The 24,301-nt window shown below is 41.2% G+C and overlaps 1 protein-coding gene across 1 annotated transcript in view; it reads left to right on the top strand.

Moving 5' to 3' along the window:
* kiaa1549lb (KIAA1549-like b) overlaps window positions 1–24,301 on the top strand; it is an 80,462-nt gene that overhangs the window by 23,936 nt on the left and 32,225 nt on the right. The window contains exons 2-6 of the mRNA XM_074613590.1: window positions 10,995–11,360; window positions 15,033–15,509; window positions 15,630–15,745; window positions 23,555–23,774; window positions 24,144–24,277. Of these exons, the coding sequence (XP_074469691.1) occupies window positions 10,995–11,360; window positions 15,033–15,509; window positions 15,630–15,745; window positions 23,555–23,774; window positions 24,144–24,277 (1,313 nt within the window). The remainder of the gene's footprint in view (window positions 1–10,994; window positions 11,361–15,032; window positions 15,510–15,629; window positions 15,746–23,554; window positions 23,775–24,143; window positions 24,278–24,301) is intronic.

Raw genomic sequence — 24,301 nt, forward strand, 5'->3', positions numbered from 1 at the left:
TCGTCTCCAGATTACCAATCTGGTTTGGAGCTTTATTAACGCACAATGTAAACATGATATACACAAACCTAATAGCTGAAATATAAGGCTTGTCTAACAAGATCAGAAATCTCATGCTTTTCACACTGTACTGTATTTGTACAACCGGAATGATAAAACATTTTGTGAAGAAACATAAATGTAATCGTTATGTTTCATTTGTGTGATGCCTCCATAGCAAGGCAGTACATGTGTTCACCGTTGCTTTTATCTCTGCCACTGGCACATGCTCTTTCTGTTTTCAACCTTGACAGTTGACAGGCCAGTGTTGCCTCTGGGCGCGGTGTTGAAGTGAAAGATGACTTACTTTTTGGTGGTTTTAATGGGACTGCGATTGCCTGCAGAGCCCTAACTGAGCTCTCTGACTTCCAGTCACCCTGTCTGCCCCGTACAAGGTCTCATCTGATTGCTCCATGCATCAAAGGAATATTTTACCCTGAAAATATTCTTACATTTTTATGTACCATTAATCTGTAATGATCAGTGCATTCGCAGTGTTATTTTGTGATGAAATGCACCCAGTTTCCCTCAACTTAACCAGTCTACTTCTAGCTTATCCAAGAAATAATACCTCACAGGATGTAGAGTAACTCTATATCTTGATATAGACATTGTTAAGTGCAGGAAACGCACAGTTGTAATTAATAACACCAATAACGAGTTCATTCCATTAACGTCTAGTATATTGTTCATGCTGGCTACTGGGACACTTAATGGAGCCGTTAATTTTATTACTTCCACCTGTGCTTTTCTTGGTATGATAAGTAAAAATATTTGCTGTGAAAAAGCCTATTAGACACTTGCTTTTCCACTTTAATACACTTGAAAGTAAACAAGCCACATTGATGTGTGTATTTGTGATTACTGAAAGAGGGAAAGCATTTAACTACCGGTTTATTTTTTATTTGGGAAAATATTTTTCTTATTTGTAGTTATTCTGCATCTAGAAGTGAAGTTTGGAAATGGTCATAGTTAGGGTAAAGGAGAGGCCAGGGTTGTCTTTGTTTATTGTCTGAATATAAAATTGAACTTAACAGGTGGAGCTGTAGATAATGCAGGTTTATGTAAATATGCTGTTTATCTGAAACTGCTGAAGTTAGATCACCTCTCTTTATCTCTTAATCCTTGAAGGTACTAAATTCAACATTCAGAGCATTAATATACTGTAGCAGATAACAACTATTTTCTATGTAAAGATATAGTGGAGTAATGTCTACCTAAGCAGAGAATGAAGTCGCTGTCCCTCTGTGTGTGTTGTAATTTTGGATGTATAAAGAGAACTGGATACAACGTTGGAGGTGGGCTCCCGTGCATTCATATTAAAGTTGCTCAGTGGCGCATGAAGCCAAAATGGCTTGATTGTCGAGTGATATAATTACCTGGATCATACGGCGATCTTCCACATCCAATTGGCCCAAAGAGCAGGTGCATTAGCGTTTCCTGCCAGCCCTTGCTCCAGCCGCGGTCTGGGTCTCATTCACATGAGTGGAGGAAGGAAAATAACTCATATAATAACTAAAAATAAAAAATGTTAGGTCCTAATGATTTAAATAAGGGCTATTCAAGTGTTCATGCTGGGAAGTTGATTTACCTAAAAAATAATTATCCGCTGAGCTACAGCCGTCTCCTTCCCAATGTTAGTCTATGGGAAAAAGTCTTTTTGGGATCAATGGCATTACGTGACGGACACGGAAGTTGTAATTCCACTGTTTGGCCACTACGAAAATTTGCTTCAAAGCACGGTGCACTTACTGGGGGCTTAGTTGTAATCTGAACTTCTTTGTGCTTTGTTTACATAGCCGGTCCGGCCATGTGTGCATTTTAGTGCAGTTAGTCCCTGTGTGTGTGTGGGCCCCACTGGCTAGCTAATCGCCGCCTATCCTAACCGACGGCGTCGTTGCGCAAGCCAAGCACCAACCTCTGGTCCCCCCTCAGGTTATGCAGTTTTTTGCACCGTTAGTGCTGTTAGCGCCCTTAGCTGTTAGCCGCTGGCTCAGCCGTCGCACATGTTGAGAGCCATGTGGAGGCAATCGGTTAAACATAGATGCTCTGAACCCACCTTTAATAATTACTGTCTGATCTATAAACTTTATATTATACATGCTAAACAACATTACTGAGAAATCTCAGTCTGGCTTTTGAACTGAATCTTGTGCAGTGTTGTAGGAGATGTAGGAGTTTTCTCTAGTGTGATTTTAGACCTCGATATACTCTTCAACACTACAGTACATTGCAATGCAAAGGGTTAAGTGTATTGAACTTCTTCTCAGCCATCAGCACAGTAACCATTGACAATTCATCCTCCTCCTCTGGAAGTACAAAAACAGCACCATATTTTATTTCACTGCTCTGCTGATGATGCTACACGGTGCCTTCTATCTAATATTAATATTAAATAGGCCAGCCAGCCATTACACTCCCAAAAAGTCTGAGCTTCTTCAGAAGACCTTTCATCAAAGCTGCAAATACATGCTGAATTTATTGAGTCTGTTCAGTTCTAGAAATGTTATTTGAAACTGCCTAAAGAGGTTTACCTGTCAGTATTACTTGATTTGAGGGCTTTCATTGGTCTGACTTGTTGGTATCAAGTGTAGAGCATGAGTGCCCCTGTCAGATGAATAATATAAATTAAAAAATCAATGCATTTGACTGACTCAAAAAACAAACTAAAGGTCATTCATGCTTTTACATCATCTATATTCATAGACGTCTTACTGCTGATATGTTGATGTGATGGTTTATTTTAGGGACCTCGCTGTCAAACAAAAGATACTGCAATGCTTCTTAATCATCTTAGTGTTTATGTGCTATCTTTAAAAAAATACAATACACATAAATGTTTATAAGTTGTTGTGCCCCGGCTCGGTATTAGTTTCATTGTGAAACCACAATAGATAATTAACTTCATTAAGATGGTTTCCGAGTGTATTTGCTCGGGGAGCATGCAGTAAAACTTAGTCAGCACTTTAAAAGTAATCACAAGCTTGAAGAAACTCTCAGTTGGGGCCAGTTAGAGGACAATATTTAACAAATGTGGCTTAATGATAAGCATATTTTGAATGATTTTTGAGACGTATGGTCATTTATTTAGCAATCTAATTGTTATTATGTTCCTATGTAGACAGTAAGGTGCCAAGAGCTATTGGTCAGCACATTTGGTTCTACATTTAAGGACTTAATCACTTGACATCTACGCATATCAAATGTATTTGTTAGTATATTTTGGAACTCTTTTGTACTGCTCATTTACATAATACACCAACATTGTAAAAGTGTTGAACACTTTCACATCATATCAAATGATTTTTATTCTTGAATAGTTTGTTTTACTCAGCAGAACTGAGTTTATATAATTTATTCACTAAAGTGTTGCACCTTCATTTCTGAATTTACATAATGAGGCCCCAAAATCAATTAAGTTTGGCTGCTGTTCGTCCATTTTCGTCAAAAGGGTTTGAGCCAGCAGATATACGATCCCTCATGTGACAGCGGAGGGAATGTGCCCTCTGTCGCCTTCCAAAAAAGCTTGCTAAAAGCCCTGAATAATGGCTCTCTGGTGTGTTTAACTGAGCCAGTGCCTGCAGTGGAAATTACAGATATAGTATCACTATGTATAGGGAGATGCAGGAAAGAATGAATGTAATGTCTGGTGTTGGGCTATTTAGAAAGTACAATGCATAGCATCTATCTGATAATTTAGTTACCAGACTGTGAATATATCTGCTTGTTAAATTACCTTTCTTTAACAAATCACTATCCCCTCACAGCATTTATCACCCAGGCTTAAATGAGGCTAGCTCAAACACAGGGACAAGGACAGTAGAGAACAGCCCTGGTGAGCTGTAATAGGAGTGGACAGAGTGCAACAACATAATCCATGACTACAGCGTCCTGAGCTGCATCAGGACAGATGTCAGTGTGTCGACATGCCGGGCTGGAAAAGATGAAGAGCCTTAGCATCAGTGGATAGGCTGACTTTTATCTGGAGCGAGAGAGAGAGAGACAGAGAGAGAGAGAGAGAGAGAGGAGGACAGAGAAAAATCGGCGGCGAGAGAGAGCTCTGCTTCCCCCTGAGTCAGTGGATTGTCCAGAGTTGTTTTTTTCCATCAAGTATTTGTTTCCTATCGTTCTATCAATGAAAAGGGAGAGACCACTGGTGTCAGCCTGAGAGCATTCTTAACATGACTGATAGAAATGTTCGAAACGAAAACAAGCTTTGACATGGTAGTGGTTAGATGTACACTTTGGATGATAGTGCACAACACCAAGGTTCAACTAGAAGGCACTCTAGTGCTCTACCAAAGCTACATAATCTGCGTAATTTGTTAATTCTTTTAGGTAATAAAAAGTATTTGGAAATACCACGGACTCCCATCTGATAGGATTTTTGCTTTTAGATGTTTTAATACGGAAAGTGTATTAAAACCCATGACCAAAATAGTCATACACTCTGTCATTGCGTTAGTTATTATAGTGAAAATGAATGATTCCTCTTTTTGCTGGGGACCTCTGGGGGTCCCCACATCCCACTTTGAAAACCACTGTGCTAATACTCAGATGTCCCATTCATAGTTCAGTCGTTGACAATTAATGCCCTATATTGTAAGGTTAAGAAATACTTAAAAGTGAGTATATATAACATTTGCTGAACAGCACCACCTGTGCAAACAAGTGTCAATTACAAGATAATAGTAAATGCTGAAATGTAGTGTACAAGTATAGCATAGCAGAGTCATATCCAGCAGACTGCCTCAGTAATGTCAATAACACAACAATATCTATCTGAAGTTTGCTAATATTAGCTATCATTAGCCAACATGAGCTACTTCAGACCAAGTAGGGCTGTAGCAGCAAAACCCCTGAGTGTGTTGAATTGAGTAAATACTGTATGTGTTATTTGCTTATGAATTATTTTTTTATTTTGTAAGAAGAGTTTGTTGTTTCTTCTTTCTCAGCTTAGTCAACTTTATTTATATAGCACCATGCAGCCCAAAGTGCTTCACAGAGCAAGATTAAAACAACACAGACAAAAAAAAAGCAAAAAAAAAGAAAATTGGACAACAACAAAAAATAATTTTGCAAGACTAAAAATGACGACAATAGACAATAAAATGTAAAAATAAATAGAAGTCACTATAATGAATAGGCACAAGAGATAGAAATTGTATGAAAACTGGTGATTAAGAATTAAAAACTAAGGCAATAAATGACTAGGGATGCACCGACACTGACTCCTCTATAGCTGGATCGGGTATCGGTGACAATGGGGCCGGTCTATTTAATTCAGTTCTATGTTTATATACTATATATTGTAAATTATATACTCGCATTTTAATTCCTGTTTAAGATTTGACTAAGTTAAGTTTTGAATTTGTTGCTGAATTAAAAAGGGTTGTTAAAGTTTTAACAGGCTCCTGTTAATTTTTATGATTTTTTACCAAGTTGATGGTTTACAATTTATTATTTTAATAATGAATAACAATTCAGTAAATTTATATCTATGTATTTATTTGTTACATTTTGTTTTACAAAGATAGGAAAGCAATGTTTAAGTCAAGCCTGATGTTACCTTACACAGAAAAGAGTGGTCCCAGTCACATCCACACAGTGAGGCATACAGCTTAGTAATTAAACACTGGTATCGGATCAGTACTCAATAATGACTGATACCCAAAGCCCAGGTATCGCTATCGGTATCAGGACTGAAAAAGTCGGATCGATGCATCCTTATAAATGACGAGGCACCTTAAGTAAAAGCCAGGCTATAAGGATACGTCTTAAGGTTTCTTTTAAAAGTGTCCACTTTCAAAAGTTATGGTCTGGCTTCAAACCATTCCTGGAATCGCACCACAAACTAATTATACGGCCCTCTTGGCCACGGACGAGCAGTCAAGCTGGACCGAAAACATACTGTATCCTCCTTGTCAGGAGTAATAAATGAGTGAACGAATGAATGAATGAACATCTCTTGTAATACCATGTACACTTCTCTGCGTGGTTGCAGGGGTAAGTGTTTGCTGGGCTGTGTTCCAGACAGATGATGCGTGTCTCAGCCTGCTGTGCTGTTTGCACCCTCTGAAAAAGAAAAGCATGGTGTGTGACATCCCCCCTCCCATCCATACTGTCACCTCAGCAGTGCTTGGCATCACATCCTGCAGCCCTGCACCGACATGATGCCTCCACACACAGACAGAAAACACAGAGGGTTTATGCAATACTTATGTTAAGATACTGTTTTTCAATCAAACTTCTCTCCTCCCAGACTCCCCTCCACCTCACTACTGAAGCTCTTAATTCTAATTTTGATAGAACAACAACAGCTCAAAGCAGTCGTATATGCTGCCGCCTTCCATAAACAGCCAAAACATAGGAGGGACTTCTGAGGCACTTCCTCAGAAGCTGGCTTCCTAAATTTGTTTCTCTGCTCCCAGGGTTCCATCCACCTCACTATTGAATTATACACTCTTGTTTACCATTTTTCCTCACACAAGAGAACAAAAACAGCTCAAAGCAAAAGGAGAAGCAGTGTATAATAAGAGTGGAACAGCGGGAGCTCCGGCAGTGTCATGTCTGTGTCCTGGTAGCTCAAAGATTGTGCTGGCTGCAGAAGGGGGGGTGGGAATTAGTGTGGAAATGAGGTCTGTGGTTTGTGTGTGCTGGTTGCAGAAGGGTTTAGAGACAAGTCAGGGTCATGCAGCTGTCTCTTGACGAAAGAAGTATGCCAAAAACCAAACATTTCATTGATCATATGCTCGGAGTATCACTGTCTTACAGGAGGTTATCATTGCATTGTTATTTAACCCTATTAACATCAGTTTTCCCCTTTTATTTATCATAAAGTGGCTTTAACGTTGGAAAAAATCATCTTATTCCACACTGTCTACAGCTTTTCTGTATCAACATATTCCAACTCTTTGTTCACGCCATATTAGGTTTATTCAAACCTAACACTCTGATTTATAAAGGCTGCAACTATCAAAAGGAAATGGAAATATTCTAGATGTCCTGTACATATTTTTATACATATTTGACGTATTTGGAAATCTTGAAATCAGGACTAAAATTGCAAATAGAGTTCTATGGGTTTGAACAATCAATGTTTGGCTGCAAAGCATATAAGTTTGTAATAAAGATTGACCCAGCAGCGAGTCAGTGAGGTTTAAGACGTTAGAGAAACATATTGATTTGTTAAGCTTGCATGGCTCGCATGGCAGTAAGTAATAATTATTTTCTTGATCCATTACTCTTTTTAAAATGTCAGAAGAAGTAGTAAAAAACACAATTTTCCATAACCCAAGGTGACATCTTAAAATTGCTTATTTTGTTGAACAACCACCAAGGTTTTTTTTTTTTTTTTTAAAGATTATTTTTTGGGCATTTGCCTTTTTATTTGATAGTGGTAGTATAGACATGAAAGGGGGAGAGAGAGGGGGGATGACATGCAGCAAAGGGCCACGGGTCGGATTCGAACCTGAGCCGCTGCGGTAAGGACTCAGCCTTAATACATGGGCCCCCGCTCTACCATGTGAGCTACCGGGGCGCACCACCAAGGTTTTGAGTTTTTTTACAATACAATTAAGGATGCACCAATCTGACTTTTTCAGTCTCGATACCGATAGCGATACCTGGGCTTTGTGTATCTGCCATTGCTGAGTATCGATCCGATACCAGTGTTTGATTATTAAGCTTTATGCCTTACTGTGTGGAAGTGAGATCTCCCGATTTCCGGTATCGGTATTGGTGCATCCCTACAATACATTTAAGAAAAGCACATTCTGACATTCTGAGGAACCAGCATACAGTAGGTTTGGCATATTTGCTTCATGAATGACTAAAACAATTAATTAATTATCAAAATTGTTGTTGATTAAGTCATTTTCAAATCAATTATCGACTTCATTTTAGTGCTACTCCTTCTGAAAAGTCAACCCTGTACTTTTGCAATCAAGTTGACTGAATACCACAATGTATTACAAAATCTAGTATTACTTGTAGTAATGTGACATCATCTGTTACTTTGCTTTCAAGGCTGAAGCTTGGTAGAATGAGGAGTCACGAAGATAAATTACTTTTGGAAAGGACCTGCAGACTTGTAGACTGCAGACACTTCACTGCAAATTCAATCATTTTCTCAATCTGAACCACTCTTTTACCCAACTGCTGCACTTATTTCTCTGGCCTTGGTGGGACTTTCTTTTTCCACAGCAGCCCACCCTTTTCTCATCACTCTCTGCCTATATCACTATCTCCTTTTACACCTTCCCCTCTCTCGTCCATTGTTAAAACCCTCCCATATGCTCAGCTCTGTCAGAGCAGGTGGCAAACCACAGGTGGACCCCACACCTCCGATCGGACTGGCCTCCGTCCCGCGCACCCAAATTCATGTTGCCACTGGGCAGGCTAAGCAGGGGAAGGAGGGTGGCCAGGAAGTTGTCTTTCAGTTTGATGACCAGGTGGTTTGACTTTTTGGTGGCCTTGAAGAAGGACACATAGCCTTTTGTAATCTAGCTCTTTTGTGTATACAGAAATACATTTCCCCTCTTCCCACTCTTTGTTTTATATCACCGTTTTTTAAGAATGAATTAAAAATTGCGGTATAGCAATTTCACTAATCACATTTGAGCACATTAGTGATTTATTGAAGAAAGGGAATTAAGTGGGATCGCAAATATAGCATGAAAGGGCTGTCTATAAGAAATGAATGGCGACAGTTAATGAAATTCAGAGATTTATCCCTCTGAAAACAAATTATAAAAAGCATTATTATGCCAGCTCTCTGGGATATTGGTGACATTTAAGAATACATTCAGAGTTAGTGACCTGGAACATTTACTGAATTTGTAAGTATTAGATCCTATTACAGTTTACAATTAATGGTTAGGAAATATCTAAAGACAGACACAAAATGTTTTCAGACAGCTTTACAGTGCCAGCGTGTGAGTACACACCGCCTTAGGCTAATCATCATGCGTGTAATTCAGAAAACATGGACTCAGTGGCCTCGGTTACTTCCACAGTATGTGCTGGACAATTCTCATGAATTTTACAGTTTCTGTTCAGGGTGTTTTCATTAAAACTTGGAGTATGAGTAAAAATGACTGATATGTGAGTATCTTTTCTCTTTAACCCACCCGGTACATGTTTGGTTCCCTCCAACACTGAGGCGCTTGTATGTGAGTGCTAGCTGGATGCACTTCAGCAGGAGAAACATGCTGAGGGGGTGGAAGGTGTGACAGGACTGCAAAGCTTTACAAATGGATAAAAGAAGCCCTCTGTGGATGTGTCGAGGATGTGCTGAGAATAAAAGGAGAGGACAGGGACGGATGAGACAACTCCATGTCGGTCGTCTTGGTGCATTAATCACCTCATGCATCTTATGATAGTTAGTGTAATGTAAACCTCCATATCTCTTCTCTCCTTCTGCTCTTTATTGAGGCATAATATCTGCAAAGGCACAAAACACTAACATGAGTCCACTGTGCGTTATCTCTTAGCTGTACTTGAGCACACAGCTGCCATCTCTTGAATAGGCTAATTCTATTTGTTCCACTTTGAAGATTGTCTCTTTTTTCTCTCCTTTGGGAATACATCAATGTCTGCCCTTGGTGCAGTGTACTGTTTGTGACTATTTGAATGATGTGTGTACACCTCCAAACCTGGTGTGTGATTTGTTTTCACCTTGGCACAGTGGGTTAAAATAATTTCCACCCAACAGTCAATTAAAAGATTGTACTCAAAAGTTAATTTATTATTTTTTTTTATAACTTTGACAGCTTATCTGAATCAGAATGGATCCTTACAGCTCCAGCCATCTGGTAAACGTAATCAGGTGTCTTACATGGTTGTGTGTCATACCTGGCTCTTCGTAATGGCTTCATCTGTCATGTTTAGAGAAGGTAATTCTGTGCTGACATACAGACTGAATGAATACACTCACTGCTTAGGATGTCCGATTTTTCACACTGCCAGTTAATAGGACAGAGCATCACTGTGTCAGTTTATACAGTTTTTTATCTTATAGACTGCAGGAATTTGGTACCACTTTCTAATAAAGCACCCCTTTATAATGGGTTTATAAGTTGTAAATAATGGCTTTAATAAATCATTCACTAATGTTTTATTGATCAGGTCTGAGCCATTGATAAGAACTGCTTTTGGGTCTCCAAGTTGTAGAAAAATAAACCATTTGGCTGCTGTGTATCCTTTAATGACATCTGCTTTTTCAAACTGTTTAAAACTGCAACTTTAATCCGGGAGAAAATACGTTTCCCTTGATACAACATTGTGATATTTGGAGGAGTGGATGGTCCCGTATTCTGTGCTCTATGATTGGTCAACGGTGTCACATGTTCATGAATTAATCATGTTCTGCCTTCGCCGTCAGAGACTGCAGGTGTTGAAAGTGACCAATCAAAGAGCGGACACATCGGCCACAGTCCATCCCCGCCTCCAAAGTTTCAAAAGTCAACTTGACGAGCGAGCGAGTTGAGTAGTTGCGACCACGTAGAGAGGTTCGTGCAAACTCTCGTCACAGCCCCGCGCTTGCACGACCGCATTTGTGCACGCAGATACTGTTCTGTGCGCTCGTGGAGCAGAAATGCTTCCAGAAATTGAACGGACGTGACATTCCAGGAGATTGGGCTATGCCACAATCGCTTCACATCGGACACTACAGTAGTGCGAAGATTAAACATTAAACATTATGGCCATTCCTGCACAGTTCCCTAAAAGTTAGCAGGTTGGTGTGGGGACTGGTGAGCGGACCCGTGTCCGAGGACCGGCGATTCATTCCACTTGGCCAATCCTTACAGTGCCTTATAAGAGTTTTGACCAACATGTATGAACATTTCCATGGTCTCACTTAAATGGAATTAAAAATAGCTTCAGCTTTAAAAGTAAGCCTTGGTATGATAACCAATATTAACCTGTCTTCTCACTGTCTTTTCTGTTAACAGAAAAATCCACCTACGATGCCTCCGGCTACTCGTCTTTACCAAGCGACCCCACAGTCACAGCTGCTCCTGCTAATCCATTGGCTGACCCGTCGGTGGCAGAGGAGGTGCCTTTCTCAGTCTTCCATTCAGATGGCGACTCAGAGTCTGGGGGAGGTTTATCAGGGCGACCTGCCTTTTCTTCTGTCTTAACCGTCATGGCAGGAACTGTCAAACATCCAGTGAGTCTGGATCAAAGTAGAACCTCGCCAACCATCACCAGGGACGAGACCCACACCACCCAATGGCCTTCACATCGTTCCAGCCAGGGCTCGGAGATGTCCTCCTCATCGTTGTCTGCGGGAGATAGGATCGCCTTCGCCAGCTCAGGTCTGACTTCCAGCACGTCTCACCAACACACCACACCACCTGGGGCTGTTACCATGACATCGACTGCCTCCAGGCCATCACATGTGTCCTTTATAGATGGAGACAGGAATGTCTCATCATTGACAGTGTTGTCTTCTTCATTGTCATCATCAATGTCTTCATCAGCTCCATCCACTTCCTCGGTGTTACCATCTGTAGTGAATCAATCATCTTCTGCTGGGTGGACAAACAACGCTGCTTCATCGCAAGGTCAAAGCATTGTGTCCAGCCCTCACACATTATCACCAGCAGGCTCGCTGGGTTGGACAGACAGTTTAACAACCTTACACTCCTCTACTCATTCAGTTATTGACCTATCAGCTGTTACACAAGGACTGCAAAGCACAACAACCAAACCATCACACTTTCCAAGTGGAACCAGCATTGAAAAGAGCAATGAAGTGACAAAACCCTCATTATACTCCTCAGCGGATAAAATCTATGGAGTGAGTGGAGCATATATAAGGAGTGCAAGCACAAAAGTGATTAAGACACCAGCAACCAGCACATACACATCATACTCTCCTCCTAACCACGGAGAAAATCTTTTACAGATTTTATACGAAACCACTCCAACCCAGATCCCAGGTATGAACTCTGTATCAGGCAATAATATAGAAATTAGCACTTCATTTCCCTCCAATCAAGAGAGCCAAGCTGTTCAGAGGCAGCAGGGAGCTTTACAAAATCCCACATCAGCACTGCTATCTGCCCATCCTAAAGGCCATTCAATTTCTAATCATGTCACACAGCAGATGTTATATCAAACAGCATATGCGGAAAATGAAAACAAGACAGCGGTAGATAGCCAGACTTTTGTTCACAAAAGGGTCGGAGATACAATCACGTCGCGTCTGAGTTCACATGTTGTAAATCCAACCGTATCACCACCAATGACGCTCAGACCGACTGAGACTTCATCGTCTCTCTCTGAATCTGCAATCACTGAGCTAACACCTATCCACCCTGGCACGGTGTCCTCAGAGCATGCATCTAATCCCGGTGATTTACTGATGGCAGCGGGTCACGGCAGCCCCAGAGTTCCTGCCATCAATATAAATTACAACCAGGGAGCTGCAGCAGAGCTCAAATCCATTTCCACTCAAGCCTACCCGAATAACTCACTTTCACTCATGGGGCCGTGGCCGGAGTCCACCGCTGGTTCCTTCCTCAGGTCGATCACCAGAACGGGAACAACCTCCTCCACATTAGAGTCAGCTTCGCTTCATTTGCCAAGTAATAGAGCCATAAACGTTCAAGAATATGTAACACAAACAGAGTCTCCCAAGGGCATCAGTCAGGAGCCTAGAGGATGGACGATGCCAAAAATGATATTTTCCTCCAACAGTAGGACAATGTCTCTTTCTGGTTCAGCGTTGCCAGTTAGCGTAGCAAAGGATATGACCTATAAAACGATGTATGAAAATCTCTCACACCCCACCCAGCCTACATACTTATTGCCCTTGATTCTCAGCCACAGCCCAAACAACACTGATGATAACAGAGGTCTGTCTGCCAGTAGTGAGGTTAATTTTGCAGCCCAACCCAAAGCCTCATCATCCCGAATGACCCCCTCACAAAGACAAACAAGATCTTTACTTAAGTTTTATACAACTCCACCTCCCAATAAATCTCCCCAGACAGCGTCCTCGAATGAAATCTCTCCTCATATCATAAAATCTGAGAGAGCTGGTCGCAGTATAGCTTCGACTTTTGAGGTTGAAACAACTGCAGGGAACAGTAAAACTTCACCAGCCTCCGATGTTCACATGACATCATCATCATCTTCAGAGACTTCACCACTATCCTACAGTAGTATCAAAGCTTCTCAGTCGTCCTCCTTACATATGAAACCCCCCACTTCAGTGTCTTCTAAAGCTTCATCGACACCATTGTCATCATCAACGTTTCATTCAGCTACTGGTCTGTCTGCCAGTAGTGAGGTTAATTTTGCAGCCCAACCCAAAGCCTCATCATCCCAAATGACCCCCTCACAAAGACAAACAAGATCTTTACTTAAGTTTTATACAACTCCACCTCCCAATAAATCTCACCAGACAGCGTCCTCGACTGAAATCTCTGCTCATATCATAAAATCTGAGAGAGCCGGTCGCAGTATAGCTTCGACTTTCGAGGTGGAAACAACTGCAGGGAACAGTAAAACTTCACCAGCCTCCGATGTTCACATGACACATGGGAAGAAGCCAACTGAGAGCTTCTACAGAAATGCTGCACAGAGTTCAGTTCATCCTTTATTTAATGAGAATGAAGAGTCTACTGTAATCAGAGACACTGCGTTTTACAAGAAAGGCGTCCCAACAGGGCCGTTCACAACAAAGTTTCAATCTTTCATAACTACAAAAGATTTTGTCATGCTGAATAAAGGCTCTGAAGGTTTTGGCAAAGGATCTCCCACTGAAATCCCCTTTCTCCCAGTAACTTCTGATGCTGCATTAGAACGTCTTTCTCATAAAGACGATGTGACACACATGAGCCGTTTTGAGCAGTCCTCTCCTCCCTCCTGGTCTGAAATCATCCTGACACCGAGGCCAAACTTTGCTTCTCGCTCTCAGGGACCAATCACCAGTGTGAGAAGTGATAGATCAAATTTTTATTTGGGCAGACAAAGGACCATTCCTTCCACTGCTTCCTCTGCTGCAACTACTTCCTTCAGTGACGGACAAAACAGCAGTGCATCATTTAGTGCTATTTTCAGCTTTGGCACAAAACTAATGGCACCATATACAAAGTGGAAAGCCACCACGCCTGTGTCTTTTCAAAGCACTGCCTTTGAATTAGAAAATACATCTATTGGCTTTGATAGGGCAAAGTCTAATTTACAAGCAGATGGCCCGTTGTATGATCATCCAAAGCTGGACGACGGACAACAGGGTAATGTGCATATATTGAATTCAACTGATCCAACTGTAGTCGCCAGTGATCCAAATTCATTTTATCCAACTGTTGGAGGGCAGCCATCTTTTACATATGTCAAAGGCACATCAGAATATAAAACACAGAATTTGTCCCCAGCTAATCTCAGATCTGCGGTGACTGTCAATGTACAGCAAGGAGCCACTATAAACACTGTATGGGGTTCAGATGGTTTTCTGCCCCTCTCTCACACAACCACCGACTCCGTAACAACTTCAAAAGCTTCTTCTCTTGCATTGGTGTATAAGAGCAAGCGCAGCCCCCCTCCGGCAGATGTTGACTCTCTTGAATATGCATTTGATGATGCTGTCACACTTTCAAACAACCCTGCACTCAATTTCTCTGAAACCGACAATATCAATAACACAACTGATTCAAAACTGAGGGGGTTAACCCTTCCAACAGAGCTGGGGCCATCATCTTCTTCATTTCCTTCATCATCATCATCATCTTCAGAGACTTCACCACTATCATACAGTAGTATCAAAGCTTCTCAGTCGTCCTCCTTACATATGAAACCCCCCACTTCAGTGTCTTCTAAAGCTTCATCAACACCATTGTCAACATCAACGTTTCATTCAGCTGCATCATCATCCGTGACTGTAAAAGCAACATTTCCATCCTCATCACCAAGTCTGACCTCATCAATAGATCCCGATCGTTCAGAGGAAGTGACTGAGGCGTTTGTTGTCCCTACAGAGGCGGGGACAGATGAGTTAACCGCTGGAACATCCAGAGCAGTTGCGCTCACTTTCCCCAAAGAAAAAGCAGCCAGTCTAGCGCCCTCTCAATCAGTCAGAATTACCCTTTCTGATGGGCCCACCGAGAGGACATCTCAGGTATCACCTCTGCCCCCTCGACAGGACACCCCAACAGACTCTGTCCAGTTTAACTCCCCAACTGTAGCTTCAGCCACCAAAACTACCATGCCTTCCCTAAGAGTCACCACCGGAACCACACAGTCTGCTACCACACCACAGCCTGCGCCTGTGACCAGGAGAACGACGACCACCACGACCACCAGGAGTCAAACCAGCAGGAGAACGTTCACGCCACCTGTCCCTAGAACGAGCCCTCCCAGGGTGGGCACCACCATCTTCATTTCCCCTTTTACCACCACCACAGAGGCTCCACCACAGCAGTGCAACATCACAGAGAGATTGTGGGTGAAAACAGGTAAACAATACGTTTGTCACAGTCTTAAAAAAACAATTGAATCGTAAAATATTTCTCCAAAATGTTTTGTCCGTTGTATGTCTTGATTTCTCCCTCTTTTTGTCTCTATATCCCTCTTAGTTGTTTCCATCTATGTGAGAAGGAACAGGCTGGACAGCATTCAGAGGCAGAACCTGCGAAGGGGACTAAGTCAAGGCCTCCGAAAAGCTCTGAATGATACCTCTGCCCAAGCACAGGTCAGACTGTTGTCAGTTACTGTTAATCACTTAAGAACAATACAGCTCCTTTAACTAATGGATATACACTTAACATCCATTTATCTACATGTATAGACTCAAAGACACCCTGTGGAGTCTTTTACAAACAGAATGATGCATTCAATGTTTCTCACCAAAGCACACTGTGTGTATCCTTGAGGCCTAATGAATGTGTTGAATGCATTACCTTCTGCCACCACTTGTGATCGGTGGAATAATATGAAACCATTGCTAGGACTGTGTATCATGTGCACATGCATGTGCATCCCTGTGCGCATGCACGAGAAACCAACAAAACAGGGACCCACTCGTAAAAACTCAATAGCACTACTAGTGGTTAAAAACTCCACATGGTACCTTTTAATATAATGTTAACTTCACTAATATATAAAATAGTATAGCTGTGAAAAGGTAGCGAATTATGTAAGAAGTAATCACAGTTTCTCTGATACTGATAATGTCACTAAAGCGACTTTAAAGAGGTACTGCACACTTAAACATGTTTTTTGAGCTTTAAATGATATGACTTTACTGTGATGAAACACATCAATGCTGGTCTTAAAGGGACTGTTAAACTTTTTAAGCGTATAAATGTAGCGGGTCAGCACACATACGCGTTCGCATATGCGCGCTCGCGTGTGGCCGGAGCCTCGTCTCCGCTGCCTGCTCTCCTTCACTCAGACAGCGCGCGCGTCCTCGCTGTCTCGCTCCACCTCTAGACATGAACGCGCGCTCACTACACACTGCAGAAGAGTTAGTTTAGCTCTGAGAATATCTAGTGAATGTAGAGTGGATGGTTGTGCAGAAATAACTGCTGCAGCTCCTCCAGACCAACAGAGGTTTTCCGTGTCTTGTGAAGTGACGGGGCTCCTCAACGAGTTACGTTATCGTCTCGTTACCGACTGGGCACCGGTGTCTTCGGCTGCCGGCTGCGGTCGGGAGGCGATAACGTCACTCGTTGAGGAGCCCCGCTGCTGAAGCCTGCGCTGAGCAGGAAAACCAACACTAGGATCAGCATTGATTCATGGAGAGACCTTCGTCTGGTCAGCTAACATTACTGCCAAGCAGCTGAAATATAGAGTGATATTGTGGTTTTAGCTGACGTCTGTCGCCTCACTGTTTTGAGCGATGCTCGTTCATGTATATTTAGAGCGAGCAAGCGCGAGCTCGACGCTGACTTTCGTTGATTTCAAAGCCACAGGTATCGCTGTTAAGCAGCATTTCTGAATCTTACAAATAGTCCCTTTAATATTGACATTTCTTACCAAATTTATAAAAATGGACATTTAATGGGTTGAAAATGGCTCAACATGCCATCTACTGTTTTAAATCAGCCCTGAACCTCACGAAGACCAGTTGGGACTTATCTATGTCATGAAATTTATATAAAAAAAGAATGTTAATGCCCTTTAATCAGAGATTTCAAGTAGCATGCTTAGTCTACATAAAGAAAGTGTAATCTTTTCTTACTGGTTAGTAAGTTGTTTCTTTTTTATCTCTACAGCATCAATCAGCATCTATACACAGACAGATGGAACAGTTTTGACCAGCTGCCTAGAATCTAAAAACGACCATTGTCATCTACAATAATGAGAGTTAGAATCCAAATGAGTGCAAAATTGATTTTTAAATGAATTCAGAAAGGGAAACATTTTTTATTGTCAGCCTTGTTTTGGGAAGTGTTAAAAGCTCTGCCACATACAAGAATTGGTGCTATGATGCTGAGATTTTGGTTCATTGTGCAGGAAGAAACATCCATGGAGTGAAGTAAAAGGTGCTTAAATGAATTGCTGCTTATCTCACATATTATATATTATACTTGAGGTGTATCACAGATTATTTATTTCCTTTGAAGCAGTTTCCTGTGAATGAGTGTAAATATGACATTTTGATGGACAGCTACTGTTTTGCAGGCCCAAACTGTTGCTCATTCTTGGCTGAATAATCAAGCAGCTTTCTAACATTGGTAAACAGTGAATGGTTCCTAATTGTGCCCTCATCAGAAAGTTATTAGTGTGGAGTGAATCAAACACTTATACCAAGGACCCTCATGTAGGCTATGTGAGAGGAGACGAGGACTAATATAGAAATTAGGTTGACTGAATGTGTCCCTGAAGGCCGTGGGTGATGTCACGTATTATAGTAGCTGTACCAACACTAAAACAAGATGTAGATTAGGACTGTAGCAGAGCTGTACATGAGAACTGTTGCTCCTATTCCCTCTTATTTATTTTAGGGCAGTCAATCAATTAAAATACTTAATCGTGATTAATCACATGATTGTCCATAGTTAATAGCAATTAATCACAAAATTAATCAAACAATTTCTATCTGTTCAAAATGTACCTTAGAGAGAGATTTGTCAAGTATTTAATACTCTTATCAACATGGGAGTGGGCAAATATGCTTGCTTTATGCAAATATATGTATATATTTATCATTGCAAATCAATTAACAACACAAAACAATGACAAATATTGTCCAGAAACCCTCACAGGTACTGCATTTAGCATAAAACATATGCTCAAATCATAAAAAGGCAAACTGCAGCCCAACAGGCAACAACAGCTGTCAGTGTGTCATTGTGCTGACTTGACTGTGACTTGCCCCAAACTGCGTGTGATTATCATAAAGTGAGCATGTCTGTAAAGGGGAGACTCATGCGTACCCATAGAACCCATTTTCATTCACATATCTTGAGGTCAGAGGTCAAGGGACCCCTTTGAACATGCCAGTTTTTCCTAGCCAAAATTTAGCGTAAGTTTGGAGCGTTATTTATCCTCCTTCCCGACAAGCTACTATGACATGGTTGGTACAAATGGATTCCTTCTATTTTCTATTTTCATATGTTGCCAGTATCTTCACTCTAGCTTTAAAACCCGCTACAACCTAAAAATCGCAAGTTGCGTTAATGCATTAGAGAAATTAGTGCCGTTAAAACGAGTTTGCATTAATGCGTTATTATCGTCTTTACTTTGACAGCCCTGATTTATTTATTTATTTATTTACAACCAGAGAGTAAACAGAATCAAGTCACTCTTCAGGCAATCTTACCACAGCAGTGGACACACGACATTTTGGTTTAACAAAACCTCAGGAGGAAACCAACCTCCGCATTTCCCATCTACTAATAACACATACAGATCCAGTGCACACACAATGATCTTCATGTCTGTGGATTAGCCATTTGTGGAACCAATTATGGTTCCCACTGTGCTAAAACCATTTTCTCTCTCTCCAATAAGCCTCTAATACCTCTGCTCAGTGCCACTTTCTATCAGGAGCACCTCTTGGCTATGAGAAGCTACGCTAAAAAGCAGTTGGTGAGAAGTAAAAATGTGTAGGTTTGAGTCTATATGTGAGTGCTCGTGTATAAAACGTAGAGATAAAGACTTCCTACTGGGAATGATTTTAGCTAGTTGGTGAAATGTATTCTGTACATACACTGAATATGGGAAAAACAAAACAAATTCTAGGATTAAATTAGGTTGTAATAAACAGTTTTCAGGGGAAATAGATGAAGCAGCACTGGGATTCCTTCCCTACATACAAAAAAAACCCTCTCCTCCTGGTCTCCAGTGAGTTGGAGTGCCTTTAGAGTGTTGCAATTTTGAGCAAGTGTTAAGTACATCTGTGTGTGCATGTTTCTGTGTGTGTGTGTGTTGTATATCCGCAATCCGGTGAAATGTCGCGGCGTGTTGTATTTCTCAAAGTGGAAGTATCAAATAATTGAGAGTGAGGCCTGTGCATTCGTCCTGCCCATGTGAAGGTCAATGCTCTCATATGTTCGCTCTCTCTCTCTGTAGTCTCTGAAGGTGTCTTGCTTCAGTGCACTCCTGTCACCCATTTCAACATTGCTTGGGTTCCTTTTTAGTCGCACTGCGCTCTCATCCAATGGGAAGCAAGCTGTTGGCAAGGGAAATTGCTTCTGTGTTTAATTATAGGTTATAAATGGTTGGGAGGAGAGACGATGTGCCTTGCTGATGCTAAAAAGATGATGAGAAACAGACTAAATGAATTGAACCACAAGGCTAAAGTTATTTGAACCTTTAAAGAATATATAAAAGCAAACTATTTTTGTGTCGTGTACTTAGGGCTCTCCAGTGACTTGAAACTTTTGAGAATTTGACTAGATCCGTCGGGTTAATCTGTTGGCAGTCTTTCACACTTTTTGGGATAGAGTTAGTGGGTGTGTTACCAATCTCTGGCTCACTGGAAATGCAATCTCTTAATAACACCTTCACATGGGTGAAGCCTGAGAGGATGAAGTGATAATAAAGGGCTCTTAGTTTCCACAGAGCTCGTAACAAGGCTGAATTGTGAGGAGACAGAGTGGGGACTCTCAGCTACAGAGAGGATAGGCTCTCAGTGTTTTGCCAGTGGATCTCCTTGTCAGCGCAGGCTTTCAGATGGGTTTAGATAACAGGCCTGAATGGTTTCACCTCTCCTACACACACACACACACACATGCTTAGTTTCGCTACATCTGTCATCATTCTTTTTCCAGTTTCCGTGTACGTAGAGTTCACCAAAAAGTCAAACTCTTACTAACAAACACATGAGCATTTGTACGTGTTATTATACACAGTTACGAAACACACACATTTCACCTGTGTTTTTTTGTGAGAATGACTACGCAGTGATACCTGGCCTCTTGGGTTGGAAGTGAAGGAACATAAGCCTCTTTGTCCCAGTCTCTCTATTTAACAGTCTCTCCCATGTCTCGCTCATCTTTACTCTCGTCTCTCTCTCCTCCAGCAGCCCTCCAGTCTCTCCACATATCTGTATTCCATAATCACTCTCTCTCCTGTTGCTTTCATTAGCGAGTGGTTGGAATACACTCTTTAAGTGGTCCATCAATCCAATGCAGTTCAATATCCTGTCATTCAGCTCATTTGCTAATATGACTGATTGACACCCTGCCCGAAAGGACCATACCACTAATATGTGTTTGCCGATTAACTACAAATATTTTACATCACGGTCGACCATTCTTTCAAAGAACGCATAAAGATTGGGATTGATTTACTAGCTTCTATGCAGTGGATGGTTTCTTTTCATTCATTTCACCAGTATGGTATGGAAATAGAATTTGACTAAAACTTGCTTCAGTAGGTCTTTTTTATAGCAGACATTTTGACTTGTCACAGTAGAAAAAGCTCATAATATTAACAATATCTCTGTTCTATTCAAGAGTACCAGTGAGCCATGACAGTGTGACAGTTAACCAGTATGCAGAATACCATGACCCTGAAAGTGAAGCAGCTAAATGGAATTCGTCCGTCATTCATTTTATTATTTACACCTGTGCTATTCCTACTGTGACATGTCATGTTCATAGAGAACTTTCTAATCAGTCCATGCTTTTGACCATATTTTACCACACAGTAATTGACAAAGGAAGTAAAGTAAAGAAGGCAATGTTAACTGTCAGGGTCTGAAATTAACTTTTTTCACTGCCTGCCACTGCAGGCAAGTATTTTTTTTTTGTCTGCCACTCAGCAATTTTATCTGCCACTTTTGAAATCGATGCGTTAAATTAAGGAATAACATTTTAGATCTGATGTCATTCAATGTTCAATATATTTTACACAAAAAACATTATATGAACGGCAGATTACAGTGTTTGAATTACACCGTGGCTTCCAGGGAAGCCCTATCTTTCGGGGGTGTGAGGGTACTATACACAGTACTGTAGTGTACTTTGTTATTGCCATCTATAGTGGTTATTTGCAGAAAATACCCACAATTCAAATGATTATGATTTTTTAAGGGGCTGCACGGTGGTGCAGTGGTTAGCACTGGCGCCTCACAGCTAGAGGGTTGCAGGTTCAAATCTGGCTTGGGGCCCTTCTGTGTGGAGTTTGCATGTTCTCCCCGTGTTAGCGTGGGTTTTCTCTGGGTACTCCGGTTTCCTCCCACAGTCCAAAGACATGCAGGTTAGGTTAATTGTTGACTCTAAATTGCCCGTAGGTGTGAATGTGAGTGTGAATGGTTGTCTGTCTCTATGTGTCAGCCCTGTGATGGACTGGCGACCTGTCCAGGGTGTACCCCGCCTTTGCCCAATGTCGACTGGGATCGGCTCCAGCCCCCCCGCGACCCCTAACGGGATAAGCGGTTGCAGATGGATGGATGGATGATTTTTTAAATATTTGCTTTGATTAAAAAAAAATCTTGGCAAGCTGCTTAGAGCTAGTGTTAGGAAGTTAAACAGGTCATAATTCCCTCTATTATCTATTTTATATTTCTGTGAAAACATCTCCTTCAAACAACTGGATTAATTCAAGTTTCTCTTCAAAATCGTAATTTTACAAGGTTACATTTTAACACATCATGATAATGTTGTAATTTACCTCCACCCAATAGTAATTTTACTGAGCAGAGCTTGAGCGCCTCATAATAATAACTCAATGGCACCTCCGTTAATGTTAGTATCTTCATTATTTAACCAAGCAGGACTGCGCTGCCCACTGGCTTCTAACCGCTAACGATATTAACTCTCCTCCTGTCGATTTCAACACAGATTTGTTGTTAACAGTGTAGCATTATCAGGGAAAATATAGGGTGCGCCCCTCAGGTTTAGCTGAGGGGCGCACCCTATATTCTGCTTTTGAGGTTGTTGTTTTTTCTCCACGGTAGCTCCGGTCCCAAAGAAACTGAAACATGATACAGTGTGCGTATGCGTCATTGTGCATGAGTAACTGTACAATACAATATCAATAAGTATCAATACAGAGAAATCAATAGTGACGAAGGCATGACATGCCAAGGAATCGGACAACTAAGAACCCGTTCTTATTTAAGGGGATAAAAAACAGACTATCTGAAAAGTTGAAAACATTGTGGTGGTATTTGCAAAATGGTTGGCAGTACGATAGAAACCACTAGACGGAATTTGTCAACTGTCAGAGACTTCATCATGTCGTTTATCACTTTAATACCTGTGGTTGTATTGTGGGTAATGATGCCAATCAAGCTGCAATGCTGCTAACAGCTTTTGCATCAATGTGATAAAGTTCCTTTTTATTCCGCAGGGGGAAACCACAGTAGATCCACAACTTTGTCAGATGGATGTAAACGAGGACTTTCATTTATTTTAATCTCAGTCTGCTTTTACACTGTTTGGATGTTTTTAGCAGTTTTATTATTTATTATACTGCAGTTTTATGTTGTTTATATCTATGGTTTTATTTTGTGAGTATTTATTTCCTATGTTTTGATAAGCAATGTTGGTTGATTAGAATGGGATCGCTTCAGTTTATTTAATTTATTTATTTGATTTTTAAGTATACTGTAATTCAATGGATTACACTTTCCTTCTGATTTTTTCAACTTAAAATTGTTCCTCAAGTGAATTTTCAAAAAATTTACTTTATCTCGATATATATTAATATTGTGATATAATGCTGTAGAAAGTGGTGGAAATTTTGATTAAAGAGCAACTTAACTTTTAGCTCCAGTGGGTTTAACTTCCCACCCTGCTGTAGTGATGTACGAGTGTACTCCAAAACCCCGTGACATCACTGTAGGGTGAGGTTACTGGGACAACAATCACTCTTTTGACCACACCTGACCATACCCATTAGTGATGCTGGCTGGGATCGGAGGTGAAGGTGAAACAGGCTCGATGTTTAAACCAGAGGAGGCAGTGAAACCGGTGTTATGTTACTCTTTAATATTACCCACTCAGGTTTAAGCATTGTGCTATTTATTGTCTAAAACATGGTACAAACTACCAAAATGGTTCTCTAAAGACATCTAATTCTCGTCTCTCCTTTACCCTCTCAGGTGGAGACAGTATTTGGTTCTCCCAACATGACGGTGGCTTATCACGTGACTGGAGGGGACATGGTTTACTCTCCCTCTGTAGTGCTGGCAGGATTGGACTCCTATGGCCGTGATAAACTGATTTCAGACCTGCGACAGTACCTCCCCATGGTAACAGCCCTGCCCCTCCCAGTTGCATTATGGAGATCCACCCCAGCCACTGGCTTCCAGCTGAAAACAGGTCAGCCAGTGTTCAGTCAGGATAAAAGAAAAAAATAAGTCAGAGATCACCTTGAGACTCACTGTTATTTGTTCCCTGCTGTGATTGTTCACTGGAGCAATTTCAGTGGAAACTAGGTTTGCGTAGTAATAGAATAACATAAATCTTGTGAAACCACATCGGAGGAGGAAATGACAATACTGCACGTCTCTTTAGGTACATAAGACCCAAAATAATATACAGTATATCATATTCTCAGTGTTCCCAATATATACACTGCCAAAGACAGCAAAAACACAATGTTGTAGCATCCTGAAGTATTCTTTAAAAAGTGACGTTAATAGTTTTGCCAGTTTACAGTTGTGAGCTCATTTTGTTTTTATGTTCCAGTGCTGCAGTTTGTGGGAACAGGCGATGATCCTCGGTCCTGTCGGTTCTCTCAAATGATGGAACAGAGGCTCGAGAAGGTGTTTTCTGAAGCACAGGCCAAAGTGCTGAACACCAACAACAGACTCTCTGTTCAGGTACTGTGGTGTAAAGCACTGTGT

This window comes from Sebastes fasciatus, chromosome 2 (genome assembly GCF_043250625.1).
Source record: "Sebastes fasciatus isolate fSebFas1 chromosome 2, fSebFas1.pri, whole genome shotgun sequence".
Taxonomy (NCBI): domain Eukaryota; kingdom Metazoa; phylum Chordata; class Actinopteri; order Perciformes; family Sebastidae; genus Sebastes; species Sebastes fasciatus.